The following is an 18,322-nucleotide window of genomic DNA, read 5'->3' as shown; positions in this document are numbered from 1 at the left end:
TCTCTGGGCGCATTTCCTCCTAACTGCCTCCCTTCATAGGTTTTTCTGAGGGGTGAAATGAAATGAGGTCATGTATGTTAAGGGCCTGGAGTTGTATCTGGTGCGTGCGAGGGTTTGGTCCCTTGCAGTCCTGTTATTAGGACCGTGTAATCAGCCTGACACAGCCCCACTCTGGTTAGAGGCTGCGTAACTTTGGCCAATGTGCTCTGTTCCTCTGCGCTTCAGCTTTTCATCTGTAAAATGTCATTCTGACCTGTCCTGGTGGCACCAGAGGCTGTTTGAAGCTCTCTTGAGTGACTCTGCAAAGGGCATGGGACTATGGGGACATAAGCCTGGGGCCCAGCAGAGGGTAGGTGCCAAGGCATCTGTGCCCGGCAGCCACTGGAGGCCTCACTGCCTTCCCTTCCCGGGGCTCCTGGGCTGGGGGAGGCAGGTTCCCACTGAGCCACGTGGGATAGTGTCTTTGACATGGGTTCCCGCCCCACCCCTGCAGATGGAAGGACAGGAGATGGACCCCTGGAAAGTATGCCAATGAATCCTCTGCCTTCGGTGTCTGGGTGGGGCGGGTGTGGATTCAGCCCTGGGATCAGGCCTTGTTTCTCATGCTCCAAGGAGGAGGCAAGTGTAGTTGGCAGAAGGGAGGGATTGGGAAGGAAGAAGGTGGCTTCGAGATGAGCTCAGTCTCAGCGCTGCAGCCTCCCAGGCCCACCAGGGGACCCCTTCACCCTGTCTGTAGAGCAGGCTCAGTGTACTCACATTTCTAGCTCACAGGAGGGCAGGGGGTTTGCTCCCATGGTAGAGATGCAGAAAACTGAGGCCCAGGCAAAGGAGTGACAGGCCACAGAGTGGAGCTGGGACTTGGGATGGCAGCCAAGGGCCTTTGCTGGTGCTGTGATGTTGGCCTCAGCCTCCTGCCTCTTCCTCCCAGTCCTTCTAGCTTTTATTTCTTCCTCAGCTCCTGTCCCTCTGCACACCCCCCTACCTGCCCCACTCCTCATGGTCACCCCTTCACAGTGTGCTCCTTCCTTTCTTGCAGCCCTGCGGCCTCTGAAACACTCAGAAAGCAAAGAAGGTAAGGACATGTGGCAGGTGAGGTTGCACACCCGTGTGTAGGAAGCTGGGGAGGGTCGCTGCTTTGGGGCGGGGGCCTTCTCACCCTTCACTGCTGCCCTGAGGATCCCTCACCAGAAGAGCAGTGCCCTCTTCCCCCTGATGAAGCAGCAGAGGGTGGAGAAACTGCTGCCCTAAGAGGATGCAAATATGACAGAGGCTTCCCCAGGACAGGAGTTGTGATCTTAAGGCTACTGTGTCCTAGAACCAGCTTCCATGTCCTTGGGTTCCGCTTCCTTCAACTCGAAGCTTCCATCCCTGGGCCCAGGGGAGCCTGTTCCAGCTCCCACACCCTCCTCCAGAAGTAAGGAGGAAAGGAGAAGGAGGGGAACTTTTTTCTAGGACTTGATTAGAAACAGCCCCTGTCAGTCCTGTTTGTATCCATTAGTGGGAACTTAGTCATATGACTCCTAAGTCAAGTGAGGTTAGGACCTGGTCTTCAGCTGGGCAGCCATGTCCCCCCTACACAGTAAGTGGTCAGTAAGTGTTAGCTACCATTATTATTCAGATTATTATAACATGCGTTAGGAAGTGGTTGGTTGGAGGGTAGGTTAGTTGGAGGTTCTATCTTATTGAAAGCAACTAAGAGCCACACCTAATGTATGTGTGTGTGCAAACGTGTATGTATGTGTGTGTTTTGTTTTCTTTTTAGGGCCGCACCCACCGCATATGGAGGTTCCCAGGCCAGGGGTCTAATCAGAGCTGTAGCCACCCACCTACACCACAGCAACACCAGATCCGAGCCACGCCTGTGACCTACACCACAGCTCACAGCAATGCCCAATCCTTAACCCACTGAGCGAGACCAGGGATCGAACCCACGACCTAATGGTTCCTAGTCAGATTTGTTTCTGCTGCGCCGTGATGGGAACTCCTGTGTGTGTATTTTGAGCAAAATAATTCCTTGACAGACTTGTCACCGAATACGAGTGGCTTCCACCTAGAAAATCAAAGGTTTGGCGACCTTAATTTTTTGCCAGAGGTTATGGAGCCAAAAATCTCTTTCAGGTTGCCTTGGAAACCTGTTAGGAAATAAACTTTGACAGAATTTCTGGAGGCTTATCTTGCATGTAGCTTTTCTTTTCTTTGGGGAGAGAGGATGGACGGACATAGGCCCTGTGCACAGGAAACTTCCAGAGGCAGGGGTCAATGGGACCCTCAGGAACCTGCATAGCATTCATGATGAAAGCGGGGGAATACACTCAGACTTTCACGAAAGGCAGCAAGAGGCCTTCAGAAAGGCAGCCTGATATGGAAGAAAGAGCCCCCTAGGCTGGGAGGGGCCACCTCACTTTCAGTCTGTGCCCATGACCTTCCAGCGGGAGTTTCCTCCTCTGTCACACGCCCCTTGCAAGATGCCAAGGTGTCAAATGCAGACGTGCTCTGTGTAAAGCCAGTCCTTCAGAATTTATAGAATGTTCCCTGGAAGGCGTGGAGGCCTAGGTTGGGGTCTGGAGGGATGGAGAGAATTGATCTGCCTCCCTGTTGTTCTGAACCGAAGTAGGCAGAGAAGAGCGAGCAGGTGGAGGTCAAAGTGTCAGTTTGGCTCCTGATGTTTTGCTGGAGAGTGTGGCCTGAGGGTGCGGTGCAGTGGGCTTCCTGATCCTGCTCCCCCCCCCCCCGCTCCTCCGCATGGCAGCCTGCCCCATGCCCCCCAGGCTCTGGCCAGGCTGGATAAGCCCAGAGGCAGTCCCCGGAAGGGAGAGCTACTTTCCCAGGGACAGACAGAGCCTCAAGGATGGGAGAGGGAGGGGCAGGATCATGCATAGCCCCCCTTCTTCTAAACTCTCCTTTCAGGTCAGGGAGTGAAGGGAAGCCAGTGTGTGAATCCACGGGGATCCAAGATGGATCAAGGGACAGGCAGGGGCTAGGGGGTGGGGAAGGGAAAAGTGTGGTGGGCAGAGGGGGACGTGTGTGTGTGGGGTGGACTGATGGGGATTGAGAGAGAGGTGGGCAAGGGTTGTGCAGTCTCCCCCAGGCACCTTCCTGGTCTGATACCCAGCTGCTGTGTGTGTGTGTGTGTGGGGGGGTGCCTCGAGTGCAGTGCTTGGTGGGGAGGCACTGCTAGTCAGACTGGGGGCCTCTCACACGTCCTCTCCCTTGATCGTGTGGCCCATCCCCAGATTTCTGACGCACTCCCAAGGGCAGAACTCTCGCATTTAATGCTTTCCCCTCCTTTTTCTCTTTCCCATCATGAAATGCAGAGGATGGACCAGAAATAGCCTGACCATGCGGACCAGGTTGCTGCTGCCCCTGCCCTGGGGCTCCCACCCCTGGCTGCACTGGAACCTCCATGTGAGCTCTGGGCTGGGGGCTTCCTTGCCCCCACCAGATGGCTCCCCCTCTGGTGGGTCTACTCATTCTGCAAAGGACACGATACACAGACCACCCCGCAGCCTTATCTCTCTGATGGACGGGATTCTCAAGTCATCCTGCTGCCTTATTTCTCCCGTGACACGATACAGAAATCATCCTGCTGCCTTATTTCTTAGGGACACGATACACAGACCTCCCCACCACCTTATTTCTTCAATGGATGCGCTATACGGATCGTCTGGCTACTTTCTTTCTCCAAGGATGTAATGCGCAGTCACCCTTTGCCTTGTTTCTGCCATGGCCCAGAACCACCAGTTATCACCTCTCAGCCTTTTCTCCCACCTGCCCCTGATCCCACCTCTTCAGACAGGGCCACTGCAGCCTTAGCATTTCCTCGAATCTCGCGGCATCTCCTCCTTCTCTGGCCCCCGTGTTAGCCTTTTCTCTCCCCCCCCCTCCCCCCTGGCAGACAGAGACACGCAGGTGTACGTGCTGGAACACGTGAGGACCTCTCCTGGCCCCGGCTCTTCTGTGACGCCCTGGGCTGTGCCCTGTGCGCCCCGCCTTCTGCCCGCCCTCCCCACCGGAAGCTCGTGCTGGTCACACTGGGTCTCTGGGCAGCCGCGTGGGCCCCCTTGGGGTCAACTTCTGTCCCTCTGCTTTTCCTGCCGTTCATTTACTCATTCAAGTAACAGCCACGGAACACGGACGGCTGTCATCCCTGGGTTAGGTGGTGGGGACCCTGCATGAGAAGACAAGCCCCGCCCTTAAGGAGCGCACCTCTCAGCTGGGAAAGAGGTTCAGGAGGGGGAAGAGGTTCAGGAGGGGGCTCCTGCCTCACTCCCTGCTGTCCCCCTCTTCTGTGCCCAGACTTCCCTAGACACCTCACCCCTGTCCCATCCCTAACCTTTACCCAAGCAAAGGGTTGGGGCAGAAACCTGGAGAGACAGAGGTTCTCGCCCCAACGGGAGAATCTGATGATTTCCAAACGTGTCTTTCTAGGCAGGAGCAGGTGGGCAGGCAGCCAAGGCCCAGCAGACTCCGGGGAACTGAGAGCCACAGCCCAGGGGAAGCCTGGGGCCGCTCCTCATTGGCTGGAGCCTGGGGGCAGGGACAGCCCTCCCCCCTCCCCATGGTGCTATGCTGGGGTTGGGCAGACACTTCCTGGCTTGTCTCTGGTGGGTCCCCAGCCTTCGGTGGAGAACACTGATGATCGATCCCGCTGACATCCCTCCCTTCGCCACGAGTGGAAGACGTGGGATTTCTTATTTAAATGTGGGACTCTGAGGAATTTTGTTAACTGGGGGTGTATTTTGGGAAAAATAAATGCCTTTGTAGAAAGCTTTGTTTCTGTGAAGGGTGTGGCAGCGGGGCGGGCAGTAGCACTCTGCAGAAAGGATTCCCTCCTGGGCGTTTGAGGCCAGAGTAGGGATGCCAGGGTCTCCTCACTCTCACCGTCCCATGTCACTGGGTTTCTGTGGCCCCCTCCCTGGCCTGAGTTTCCTCCTTTGGTAAAGTGAGATTGGCTGCCCAGAAATCCAGGCCCTTTGGTCACTGTAAGGGGCTCCACCCACTCCTAGAAGCATCACCTAATACCTAATATCTTTGTCTCAGAAGACTCAGCCCTTAGGCTTAAGGCCTCTCTAATGCCCCCGTTTTACAGATGAGGAAGCTGAGGCCCAGTAAGAAGCTGACAGAGGACAGGAGCTCTGCCTGCTGTTCTTGGCTGGCTCAGTGGAATGGGCACCAGGCTGGATTCACAGTTCCAGGTCCAGGATCTCGTTCTGCCCTGTGACCCTGAGCAGGACACTTAGCTTTTTTGGGCCTTCATTTTCTTATATGAAAAGTGGGCCTGAGGCTTTCACCACCTTCCAGCTCTGAAGATTGAAAAGGAGGGGTGAATGTGGCAGGCACAGAGTTTTCAGAGAACCGGGAACAGGAATGTGAGATCTTACAGAGCACGCTGCTCACTTGCCTCTGGGTGCCAGGGTCTCAGCACCGGCTGGCCAGGCAGCCCAAAGCTCCATAGGCCCTGGGGCAGCAGGAGGAGGTGGGCTAAGGGTCAGGACACTCGACTTTTGTTTGTGGCTCTGCTTCTGAGTTGTGACCAAGTCCTTCAGCCCTCTGAATCTTAATTTCCTTATTTGTAAGGGTGACAAGTCCTCTTCTGAAAATTGTGTGGCATTCTTTACAAAGTGGGGTGCTTCTTGTAAAGTCCATGGCCCTAGGCCTGAGACTGGTCACCAGGCTGTAAGTCCCACCGCTGATGCCCTGGGTAGGTTTTAGAACCAAAAGCCTTGTGCCAAGACTCTGCCTTTGCTTATCTTCCTCTGTGACCTTGAGCATGTTCTCACCTCACTGGGCTTCAACCCCATCTATAACAGGGGGACAAGAGTAATTCTCATTTCAGAGGATTGTCATAAGGGTTGGACAAAGCAGGAAGAAGACTGCACACTGTAAAGTTCTGGGCACACCTGACGGCTTATCTTTCCCTCCCTGCAGCTGGGCTGCACACTCTCGTTCCCTCGGCAATTCTGTAGATAGAGCACAGTGACCCAGAGCAAGCTGTCTGAACTCCCTTAGTCCGCTGGTAAAATGGGCACAGTAACCAGAGCTTTTTCCTTCTGACAGGGCTGGGGTAAGGCTCAAATACCACCCTGAATTGAGTGCTCAAGGGAGGGACCTGGTAGGTGTGGGACTTTGATGGGGACTGGAGAGTAAGGACGGTGGCTGCTAAGCCCCCCTTGTGACGGATGCCCCAGAGAGCAGTATTTTTAGCTGCCCTTCCTGGGCAAAGCTCCAACTCCTGCATTTTAATGGAGAAATAATTCTCACAGTGCGACAAGCTGTAGCCTGCAGGTGTCACATCCATATTAAAGAGGGGACAGAGCAAGGGTTCATTTTTTTGGCTTGAGGTGTGACCAGAATTCACCTCCAGGACCATTTGTAACCAAGGCTGTGAAGACCAATTAATGTTTCTGACTACTGAGAAGGAGGTGACTGGGTATGTGCATGGGGGTGGGGGGTACAAACAGAATGGCTGGCATCGCCCTCACCTCCCTGGGAACACATACACCCTTCCATCGCCACTGCCAAGGGCTCCGGGTGCCACCTCCCACCTCCCTGAGGGTCACTGCCATTGCTAAGGGCCCTGTAACCAGGAGTAGCCTCCTTTTCCCACCTTCTTGTGGGTAGCACCAGTGACCAGGTGCCACTTGCAGGCACTACCCATTGTCCCCACCTCCCTGGAATCACATGCAGGCCATACACCTTCACCCCCCCATCAAGGGATAACAGCCTGCACACACCAAGGAGACAGAAAGTATCCAAACCAAAGGCGGCCCTCACACCAAAAAAAAAAAAAAAGAAAAAAAAAAGAAAAATGGTATGCCTGCACAAGCTTTACCCAGGAAAGCTCCTGCATCTAAAAAGCCCTCCAAGACTACAGTAGATAATTGTTTTCCCTAAATGCACAAAGTAAGAAAAATATAAGCAAAATGAAGAAGCACAGGAACCATTCCCAGTTTTTTAAAAAAGGAGAATTCCCCTGAAGGAGCAAACAATGAAACAGACCTCTGCAGTCTAACATACCCTGAGTTCAAAAAGGAGATAGTGAAAATACTGAAGGAATTAAGAATGGATATCAATAGTAACACAGATTACTTTAGAAAGGAACTAGAAACTATAAGGAGGAGCCAAGAAAAATTATAAAATTCATTTGCAGAGATGAAAGCTGAGTTAAAAGCGTTGAACAGCAGAATGAATAATGCAGAGGAACGAATAAGTGACTTGGAAGATAGAATAATGGCAATCACCCAATCAGGACAGCAGACAGAAAACCAAATGAAAAAATGTGAAAGCAATATGAGAGATCTGTGGAATAACATAAAGCATGAGGGATTCCAGAAGGAGAAGAAAAAGAAAAGGGGATTGAAAATATATTTTATGGCTGGAAACTTTCCAAATCTAAAGAAGGAAACAGGTATCCAAATAAAAGAGGCACAGAGGGCCCTAAACAAGTTGAACCCAAACAGACCTGCACCAAGACATAGTATAATAAAAATGGCAAAAGTTAAAAGATAGGAGTTCCCATCGTGGCGCAGTGGTTAACGAATCCGACTAGGAACCATGAGGTTGCGGGTTCGGTCCCTGCCCTTGCTCAGTGGGTTAAGGATCTGGCGTTGCCGTGAGCTGTGGTGTAGGTTGCAGACGCGGCTCGGATCCCGAGTTGCTGTGGCTCTGGTGTAGGCCGGTGGCTACAGCTCCGATTCAACCCCTAGCCTGGGAACTTCCATATGCCGCAGAAGCGGACCAAAAAAATAAAAAAGACAAAAAAAAAAAAAAGATAAGGAGAGGATTCTAAAGGCAACAAGAGAAAAACAAAGACTTAATTATAAGGGAGTCCCCAAAAGGCTATCAGCTGATTTCTCTACAGAAAACACCACAGGCCAGAAGAGAGTAGCAAGATATATTCAAAGTTCTAAAAGGGAAAAATTTGCAGTCTAGAAAACTCTACCCAACAAGAATATCATTTAAATCAGGAGAAATAAAGAATTTCTCCAACCAACAAAAACTGAGAGAATGCAGCACTAATAAACCCAATCTAAAAGAAATACTGAAAAGCTCCTCTAAATAAAAAAGTAAGAGGGAGTTCCTGTTGTGGCACAGCCAAAATGAATTCTACTAGTATCCATGAGGATGTGGGTTCGATCCCTGGCCTCACTCAGTGGGTTGGGGATCTGGCATTGCCGTGAGCTGTGGTGTAGGTCACAGATGTGGCTCAGATCCCACATTGCTATGGCTGTGCTGTAGGCTGGAAGCTGTAGCTCTGATGTGACCCCATATGCTGCAAATGCGGCCCTAAAAAGCAAAAACAAACAAACAAAAACAGGGTGAAGGAGGAAACCAAAATTGGAAAGTAATCACAAATAAATCAGTATTCAGATCTAAAAGGGGGAAAATGCCTATTGTAAAAGTGACTATAAACACAAAGAACAGCAAAAGCATAAACATGAAGATGTTTAAAAAAGATACCAAAATCATAAAATGTGTGGAAGGAAAGTAAGAAAATCTAGATTTAAAAAAATTTTTTTAGAATGGGTTTGAACCTCTATGACTCAGACTAAAGCAAGCAGATATAGGAAGGGGCTAACATACTTGAACGACTGGGCAACCACAAATCAAAACCAAACAACACATGCACAAAAACCAAAAAGAAGAGGACACAAGCATAAAATAAAAGAAAACCATCCAACTAAAAAAAGAAAAAGCAAAGAACAAAGGAGAAACGTAGAATCAACTGGAAAACAAGATTTAAAATGGCAATAAATATATATTTATCAATAATTACCTTAAATGCCAATAGACTGAATGCTCCAATTAAAAGACATAGAGTGGTAGACTGGAATAAAAAGCTAGAGCTTACAATATGCTGCCTAAAAGAGACCCACATTAGAGCAAAGGACACATATAAAATGACAGTGAGGGTATGGAAAAAGATATTTCATGGCAATGGAAAAAAACAGGAAAGTGAAAATTGCAATACTCACATCAGACAAAATAGACTTTAAAACAAAGGCCATAAAGAAAGACAAAGAAGGATACAATTTATTGATAAAAGGATCAATTTAAGAAGAGGATATTACACTCATCAATATATATGCCCATAATATAGGGGCACTCAAATACATAAAAAAAAAAATACTAGCAGACATAAAAGGAGACATGGATGGGAATACAATAATAGTAGGAGACTTTAATACCCCATTCACATCAATGGATCCTCTAGACAGAAAATCAACCAGGCAATAAGAGATCCTAAATGACACAAGAGAAGTCAGACTTAATTGATATTTTTAGGACATTACATCCCAAAAAATCGGAATCTTTTCAAGTGCAAGATTGACCACATACTGGGGCACAAAACAAACTTCAACAGATTTAAGAGTACAGAAATTATTTCAAGCATCTTCTCTGGCCACAATGGCATGAAACTAGAAATCAACCACAGGAAAAGAAATGAGGAAAAAAAAAAAAAAAGATTATCTGGAGATCAAACAGAATGGCTGAAGGACCTGAGTCACCCTGCCTTTCTCTACTGGCTTGTCCCTTGGCCTATGGAGGTTCCCAGGCTAGGGGTCAAATCAGAGCTGTAGCTTCTGGCCTATGCCAGAGCCACAGCAACGCGGGATCCCAGCCACATCTGCAACCCACACCACAGCTCACAGCAATGCCAGATCCTTAACCCACTGAGCAAGGCCAAGGATCAAACCCGCAATCTCATGGTTTCTAGTTGTATTCGTTAACCACTGAGCCACGATGGGAACTCCTCAAGTGCTCTGTTTCTGTTCATAGGTGTGAACGGCGCATCCACGGGTCTGTTCAGGGAGAGACACATGACTTTGCTCATCCCAGGAGGCAGTTGCCAAGTGGGATGTTGGTACATGTGGGCCAATGAGCAGAGACATTGGCAGATTCTGAGTGGGGCAATGGCTGACAATCTTGATGCAAAGCTCAAGTCTTAAACTGAGATGGAAGCCAATGTTTGACTCAAAGTAACTAAAAAATCCCAGGCCTCCAAGGGCAGGGCACCCACAGACAAGCAGGCGTGGAGACTGCAGTGAAGGGAGTGACGAGATGGAGGGTATCAGGGGCAGCAAACTCCACAAATGCAGACAGTACAGAAGTGTATAAAGCGGTTGTCTTCCCCTCCAGTCCCCCCACTCACAGGGATGCACTGTTAAGGGTTTGCTATCCAGCCAGACTTTCCCCCAGGCTTACCCATTCATAAAAACAAAATCATGCATACTGTTGTATAACTTTTTGCTGTGCTCTTTAGCCATTTTTCTCGTCAGTTCACTTTCTTTACTCTTTATATTGAGGTGTATAATACATCCAACGTGTAAAGGGGGGCTAGCCCTCCACGCATGGCTCCATGAATTTTTATAGGAGGGTTTACCCATGAATACATCACCCACATCAAGACACAGAACACTTCCAAAATCCAGAAAGTTCCCTCCTGACCCTGCCCAGTCAGCGGTGGCACCTGGAGATACTACTCTGGCTGCTTTCACCATGGATTGGTTTTGCTTGTTTTTGAACTTCATATACATGGAGTCATATGGTGTATGCTATTTTATGTCTAGCTTTTGGCACAGATGTCCCTCATTTTTTTTTTTCTTTTGGCCACAGTGTACAGCTGCTTGATGTGGGTTCTCAGTTCCCAGGCCAGGGATTGAACCTGGGCCTCGGCGGTGGTTGAAAGCTTTGAGTCCTAAACACTAGACCACTAGGGAACTCTCCCATCATTCTTTTAAAGTGGCTACATAGTATCTGATAGCACTGCTGTTCTAGAATATATTTTGCTAGTTTCTACAGAATGCGTACAAATAATACAGGCTTGTGCTCCAGTTTCCAGGCTATGGAGCCCCAGAAGTGGGATCATGGGGGTCATAGGCCCGTGGATTTTAAATGCTGGTAGAGTTGCCAATTGGTTGGGCTGCCTTTTTTTTTTTTCTTTTTAGGGCCGCACCTGTGGCATATGGAACTTCCCAGGCTAGGGGTCCAATCGAAGCTATAGCTGCCAGCCTACACCACAGCAACATGGGATCCGAGCCACATCTGTGACCTACACCACAGCTCATGGCAATGTCGGATCCCTAACCCACTGAGTGAGGGCAGGGATCAAACCTGCATCCTCGTGGATACTAGTCAGATTCGTTTCCACTGAACCACAGCAAGAACTCCCTGGGCTGCCTTTTTAGTCAGTCTGTGGTAGCAAGAATGTGAAAGTGAAGACTACTTAGGGCTACTAACAAAATAGATTCTAGTTAGGACAGCAGTGGTGTTGGGAATTCCCACCCCAGCCAGGCTCTCAGGGACTCAGCCTCTATCCTGACCCCCTGACCCTCGCTACCTTCCCCATCAGTACCGGCCTCGTGGCTCCACAGCGTCAGTTGTCCAGGAGCTAGCAGTCTTCCTGGTTCTGGGAGTCCTGGAGGTGTGTGCGTCTGCCTCTTGCTGGGTGGGGTGGGCGCCGCTATCTGAGCATGGGGGCCTGGGCTGAGCCCTGCCTCCTGCATGGCCACATCTGACCTCCACGAATCAGGACAGGTTCATCAGCATCTCACTGGATGCAGGTGCCTCAGGGCAAGTTAAATTACCTGCACTTGTGTCTGAATGTGGGCACGACCTGCCATTTGGCACCACAAGCTCCAGGTAATTACGGTGACTCTATTTCACCGCTAATGAGATGATGCTTGTTAGAGCACAGGAAAACACTGGGTTTCATGGGGTGCATCCCAGGCCTCAGAGACAGAGGGCCCGTGACCTTTGTCCCTAGCCTTTGCCCAGCACCTGAGAAGGAAAAGAGCCCCCTTCCCTCAACCTCCCTCATGTGATATGATTTCTTCACCCCCCATTGCCCTCCTCTGGACATGTGCCATCACTGTGCCTTTCAGGGGGAGGTCCTGGCTATGGATCAAAATATTTCAGCTCATAACAGAGCAAACTCTCGCCTCCTTGATCCTGGGCGCTGTGCTTCCAGGGATACAGCTCTGATCCCATTAGTGCAGCGGTTCTTAACCCTGTCTGAGCCTTAGCATCACTTAAGAGAGTTTTAATAATAGTAGTGCCTGGGCCCCGTCCCAGAAGTTCTGATGCGGCTGGTTGAGATCATTGCTAAATATTTGATGTGCATATCCCAGGGGCTCCAGCCTGGCTTACAAGTCAATGCAAAATAGGCTTCAGAGGGACAGCCCGGAGCAGAGGCTTTTGAGCCCAGGCACTTGAGATGAGCCAGATGTTCTCAATGATGACTGAACGAGATCAAGGGGAACATAGAAAATACAGGTGCAAGGCAGGTTAAGGGAAGAGATCCTGTTTAGAGTGGAGAAGACTTGGGGTGGATGGAGGTGGTGGTGGGGGGTGCCCAGAGGAGAGCAGGAACCCTGAGTTCCTACCCTTGGTCAGACCAGGCCCCCAGGCCCTGGGGAAGTGAAAAAAGATGGGGCACCAGGGATGATGATGAGTATAGGAAATAGGGGGCTCCCTTCCCTTCCTCCCACTGCCTCCCCTTGTCCCTCTGCCTCTTTCCCTTGTTTCCCCCCAGCCCTCCAGATGTGCACAGTCACATGGCTGGTTCCGGCTCCCTCCCTCCAGCACCAGGAAGGGAAGGACCATCTGTCCTGCTCACTGCAGCCCATCAGTCTGTGCACATGAGCCAGGCTCAGGAAGCAGCCTTTATGCTCTTTCTGCCTTCTTTCCTCCCCGCCTCAAACTTGCTTCTGCCCCAGGATATTCTGCAACCTCCACTGTTCCACAGACCCGCTGCATCTGAACCCGGACACAGCCCCGTGGGGCTCCTGGGCGCAAAAGCCTTTCTGTGTCCCGCATTTCTTGTTCTTAGGAAATGGGCCTCGTTCAGCCACCATGACCTTCCCTGAGTTCCTAGGGACAAGTTCAGACAGTTGCTGATCAGGGAAAGGAGGAACAGTCAAACAACAATAGTACAGCCTTGGGGCAGGATCCTGGTTCCCTCTCAAGGAATACACAAAATAATATAGGCATGTTATACACCTAAGAGAAAAGTTATATTCCTTATGCTTCTTTTAGAAATGAATACTTTAAAACTGAACAGCTTAGAGTCCTTCCTTGTCCTTCTCCCTGACTTAATTGCACCCTAAACACAATCACCCGTAAGCTAAAGATTAGGCACCCTGAACATAATTGCCTGGGGCTTAATGATTATTAGCACGTGATTTTTTTTCAGGAACTTTCCTAGTTTATTCTAATCTCTGATCAACATGCCCTTGCTGCAAGTACTGTTATTTTAGGCAATAACCCAGAAGACCACCATCATGATCATATCAAGATCTCCTGACTCCAGCTTTGATGACTACGATTCCTCCAAAAAGAGAAGAATGCATATTTGTCCCAATCCTGATTCCTATCTGAAAACCTCTTTTTCTCCTTTTTACTATAAAACTCCTCGCAATTCTTTCCAATGGGCAGGGGGCACAGACTTTAAGGCATTCACTTGCTGTGACCCTCCTTTGCCTGGCAAAGCAATAAAGCTTTATTTTTTTCTCCTTTACCCCAAACTCTGTCTCTGCGTTTCAATTCAGCCCTGGCAGACAGAGGCCGAATTCCAGCAACGCATCCAGAGTGACAGAGTGTAGCATCTTTCCTGCACCTCTGCCTTCCTCTGCCCTCCTGGCCTCTAGTCCTTCCTCTGTCTCAAAACTTACCTATCTGGGGTCTGTTAGTCCCATAATTCACAGATGGGTAGGCTCCCTGAGTCCTAATCTGCACCCCATTCTGCTCCCTTCCTGCCTCTTGGGATTCCATACCCTCTCCTAAACTGTTCCCACCAAATGTGACCCCCAAGTGCTCACTGGCGGCACCTTCAGCAAATCTGGGAGCCCAAAGCTGGCCAGGTGGCCAAGGGAGCTCAGTCTCCTTGGGTGACCACACTGAGGGCTTTGGTGACCAGGAGGCATGGCCATAACGCTGATTTCCTTGGCCTCTCCATCCAGGCTGCCTTTCTTCTTCTTCTTCTGTTTTTTTTTTTCTTTTCTTTTTTGGCCAGGTCCAGACCAGGGGTTGAACTTGCACCACAGCAGCAATCTGAGCCACTGCAATGACAACACTGGATCCTTAATCCGTTGAGCCACAAGAGGACTCCCCAGATGTCCTTCTGAGAGTCTGCCTACTTGCTGCAGCCTGGAGGATCTGGGTCAGTCCTGCAAGAGTATATGCTGGCGGCAAGGGAGTCTGGACCTGGGGCATTTGTGGAGCGGGCTCTGCCACACTGGAGAGGAGTTTGTTTTGCCCTGTCTGGAGGATGGGTGATGAGGGAGAAGGGGACAGAAGTGACTGCCAGAGTGGCAGAAGTTGCACGGACTATATTCAGTCAGTCCTGTTTATAAGCCTTTCTTCAAGCTCTTCCTCCACTGGATCTGCCCTCTCTCTTCTCTGCCTAAGCAAATCCTCAGACTCCCTCCCGTGTAGTCCCCTGGATCCCTGACGGCACCTCCACGTTTCACAGCCATAATAAAGCACTGGTTCCCTCGCAGCTCTCTGGGAGTTCATCTCTCTCTCCCCAGAGGAGGTCTGCATTTTCTCCACTCGGCCCAGGGCACGGAGCTGCCCCTGTCCTCTGGTAAAGTACCCAAACTGCGTTAATCCAGTCTCTGAATGGAATTCAGACTGAGGCTGAAGTTTACTTCTGCACTATCCCCAGAAAAAAAAGGATTTCCCAGCAAATGAATAATGTAAATGAGGCTGCCAAAGGGTGCTTAACCTATTTAAAGGAATAATCTATTTAAAAAATCTCTTAGAAGCCCCTATTTACCCAGAAACAACTGATATGGTAATTGAAAGTCATTCTCTCTCTCTCTCTCTTTTTTTTTTTTTGATTTACCAGAGAAGTTTCCTAAGCTGTTTGCCCACCCCCACACTCTGTGGAGAGCCCTGCCTGCTAACCCTTGGGGTGCCGGATGCTCTGTGGTCCTTGCAGGTCACATCTGCAAAATGGGGTCAAGAGCAATACACTCCCTTCTCTGGTTGATAGAGATGAAGAGAGATCACCCAAAGGACAGAGGCTTCATGGGGTCACCTCACCTGCCCTGATGCATTATGAATGAATACAGATCTGAACAGGTGGCCTCAGGCTCAGCCTGCACAAATGAGAGGTCTGACCTGGGACCAACAGAGAGGGGATAGCAGGCAGACAGGAGGGGGTGGGGTGCTGGAGAATAGAGATAGGGGTTGGGAGGATTGCTCATGGCTCAGCTGAAAACAGCAGTGGAAGGAGCTCCAGGCGCGAGGGGGGAAGCCATGCCTCCCCCTCCAGCCCCCATCACCACCCTGGGTACCAGCACTGCAGATCGATGTAATCCCTTGGCCTGCAGATCGATTCTGCTTTCTCAGGGTTTAATTGGTTTGTTGGCTTTGGCTTGGGGAAGAGAAAGAGGCTCTTCCCCAAGGAGAGGAGCCGTGTTAGAGGCAGCCATGGTGCCTTCAGGCCTGCCCCACCCCCACAGGGATGATGGGGTAGGAGACACCATTTTTATCTCCTCCCCAGGCCTGGAGCTGGGCTCTCTCTGCCCAGTAGAGTGGGGCAAGGCAAGGCTGAGATGCCCAGTCTGGGGGGCTCCTGGGTATGGTTGTCTGGCCCCGTACCTGCTGTGGCTCTGCTGCGGCTCTAGATGGGTATGTGTGTGGGGAGTAGATGAGGGGTTGGGGAGAGGAGACGAAGGGCAGCATCCACAAATCTGGGTACCTCAGCCTGCCCAGGAAGGGACCTCCCTGGTCTGTCCCCTGTACCACAGAGTCAGAGAAGGGGAGCAGTTGCCCAGCAACCGGGAGCAGCACTCAGAGGAAGGCCCAGGAGGTTCCTGTCCCAGCTTAGCACTGGATCCATAGGATGCTGTTGCATCACCTTCTGGGGTTTAATCTGAGGACAGGCACATGGCATCAGAGCAACCCCCTCCTGTGAGGAAGGGAGGGCAACCCACCAAAGTGGGCTTCTCCTTTTTGCAGCCCCCACAGGGCCAGTCCCTCCGAGGGAGCAAATGTTTCACTGGTGGTGGCTGCTGTCACGGCTGAGACCTCCCGGGGCATCTCGTCCTCCCAGCAACAACAGCCTCCTTTCTGCTCCTGGGGTTTTCCTAATAAACACCTCTAAAATATTTATGAAGGCAACTTCAGTGAAACAACACAACATTGCTTTAAAATGGTTTTGTTCTTCTATTAGGTAGCTTTGGCATGAGCGCTGATTGCTGAGCTCCTCAGGACAGATGCATGATGGTGATGCCCCGGGGTGGGCACTTGGGACTCGCCTTCAGTGAGCTAAGCTGTGGCGGTCCCTTCTCTCTCTTGCGGAATCAGGCCCGGTGGGAGGTTGACAGGGCTTAGGGACTGGACTCTGGAAGCAGGGGTCAGGGAGACTGGCTGAGGCTCTGAGAGAACTTCTGACAGGGGAGGAGCCTGACAACAGCAAGTCTCTCTGGAACCATGGACAGCATCTCCAAGCTTGGCCCCTGGGGGACCGAGAAGCCTGGGAACTGGGGGCTAGGACTCCTGGGTCCATGCCCCACTTTGTTGATAGGAAGGGCTATGCTCCAAAAGGAAGTGATGGGTACCATGGTTTGGTGGGGAGGGGCCTGGGATGCTTTGACCACTGAACAGGCAGTGGCTGAGCCCAGCTATTCCCCAGCAGCCCTGGGAAGAAGGGATATGAGAGCAAAACCTGTGTACACATGTTGGGGTAGCATTAGGGATCTGCATCTGGCCCCAGATTTGTCTGACTGGTCTTTGAAACTCTAAGGAGTCCCCGCCTGCACTCCTTCTTGCACAGACCCCTGCGCTGCCCTCTCATGTGAGCTAGGGTAGTACCTTGTACAACATCCTCCTGATGCAGGCAGCTCCTTTCCACACCCATGCCCCTCCCCAGGCTGGAGGGAAAACCCCATCTGTGTCTCTCCAGAATGCAGGTGGAGGGGCCCCCTGATGGCAAAATTTGGGGAGGAGGGTTCTATCCTCACCCAGCTCATCCCCAGAAAATTCTCTTTCTAACAAGAACTGTTTTCATCACCATTGCCTAAATCCTGGAGCTGCTCTAATTATGTGTCAGGCTGGAATCTGACAGGAAGCATTTTAATTATTAATTTGAAGTGTGCTGAGCATCAGGATGGAGGAGGGCTGGTTCCTTAAGCTCACTCATGCCCAGCCCTGTCTGCTGGGATCTCATTAGTGACACCCCAGGCCTCCCTCCTTAGCTGGAGCCTCTTCCTGCCATGGTGCAGGATCTGCCTCTCCTGCTCCCCTGCCCTTCCTAACCTCCTACTTTGTGCAATGCTCTCTTGTTTTCCTTATTTCCCTAAGCCCTTCAGCAGAGAGCCTACTGTTCCCACTGTACCAATGGAGGAGATTGAGGCCCAGGGAGGGCATGGGGTCTGCCTGATGTTACAAGATGCAACAGCCACAGGCAAGGTAGCACCTCTGTGTTTTCCAGTTTGGGCTCTTTAGTTCTCACGTGCCAGTGGAGGTGGACCTCTGCAGGGCTGTCTTTTCCTATCGTCCCATCTTTACATGGACGTCATCTAAGGTGGCATACAGTTTTTCTTTGATATGCTGCATGCATCTGACACGTTTAACGAACAGTTTCCTTGCTCCATTTACGCCCAGGCGTGGTGATGCTGTTCTGAGTTCTGGGCCCAGACTGCTTGTTCTGTCCCCGGTGGGGTAGGGTCAGGGCCTACCATAGACCGAGGACCTCATTTGGCCTGTTTCCTTCTCCACCTCCAGTCAAGGAAGACTCAGCCTCTGCTCATTGATTGTTTTCTAGATTTGAGCCTCCACATTCTCCTGTGGATTAAGGCCCATCCCTTCCATCACATGCCATTGTTTCTGCATTTTTGGATTCAGGGCCATGATGCCTTAGCCTGAACAGTAGCCCTGGAGCTGAAGAATGCACTGTTCCTTCTATTCAGCATAGTATCAGAAGTCCAAGTCAAAGCAATCCGATAAGATGAAGAAATAAAAGGCATCCAGATTGGAAGAGAAGAGGTAAAATCATCATTAAATATAGAAGACATGATACTATATATAGAAAACCCTAAAGCCTCCACATAAAAACCATGAGAACTAATAAATGAATTCAGCAAGGTAGCAGGGTATAAGATTAATATGCAGAAATCTTTTGCATTGCTTTATACTAATAATGAAATAGTAGAAAGAGAAAGTAAAGAAACAATCCCATGTAAATTCACATTAAAAAACAAAACAAAACAAAACACCTAGGAATATACTTAAGCAAAGAAGTGAAAGACCTATATGCTGAAAACTATAAAATATTGATAAAGGAAATTGAAGATGACTCAAAAGAAATGGA

At 50.3% G+C, this 18,322-nt stretch overlaps 1 protein-coding gene across 1 annotated transcript in view; it reads left to right on the top strand.

The window, feature by feature from the left end:
* Positions 1-4,767, top strand: part of CD276 (CD276 molecule) — a 30,549-nt gene extending 25,782 nt beyond the window's left edge. Inside the window, exons 9-10 of the mRNA XM_047795437.1 lie at positions 1,037-1,072; positions 3,315-4,767. Coding sequence (XP_047651393.1) covers positions 1,037-1,072; positions 3,315-3,337 — 59 coding nt within the window. The 3' untranslated portion in view covers positions 3,338-4,767. The remainder of the gene's footprint in view (positions 1-1,036; positions 1,073-3,314) is intronic.
* Positions 4,768-18,322: the final 13,555 nt, after the last annotated feature.

This window comes from Phacochoerus africanus, chromosome 9 (assembly GCF_016906955.1).
Source record: "Phacochoerus africanus isolate WHEZ1 chromosome 9, ROS_Pafr_v1, whole genome shotgun sequence".
Taxonomy (NCBI): Eukaryota; Metazoa; Chordata; class Mammalia; order Artiodactyla; family Suidae; genus Phacochoerus; species Phacochoerus africanus.
The sequence above is the reverse complement of the archived record's forward strand: the minus strand, read 5'-3'. Positions and strand labels throughout refer to the sequence as shown.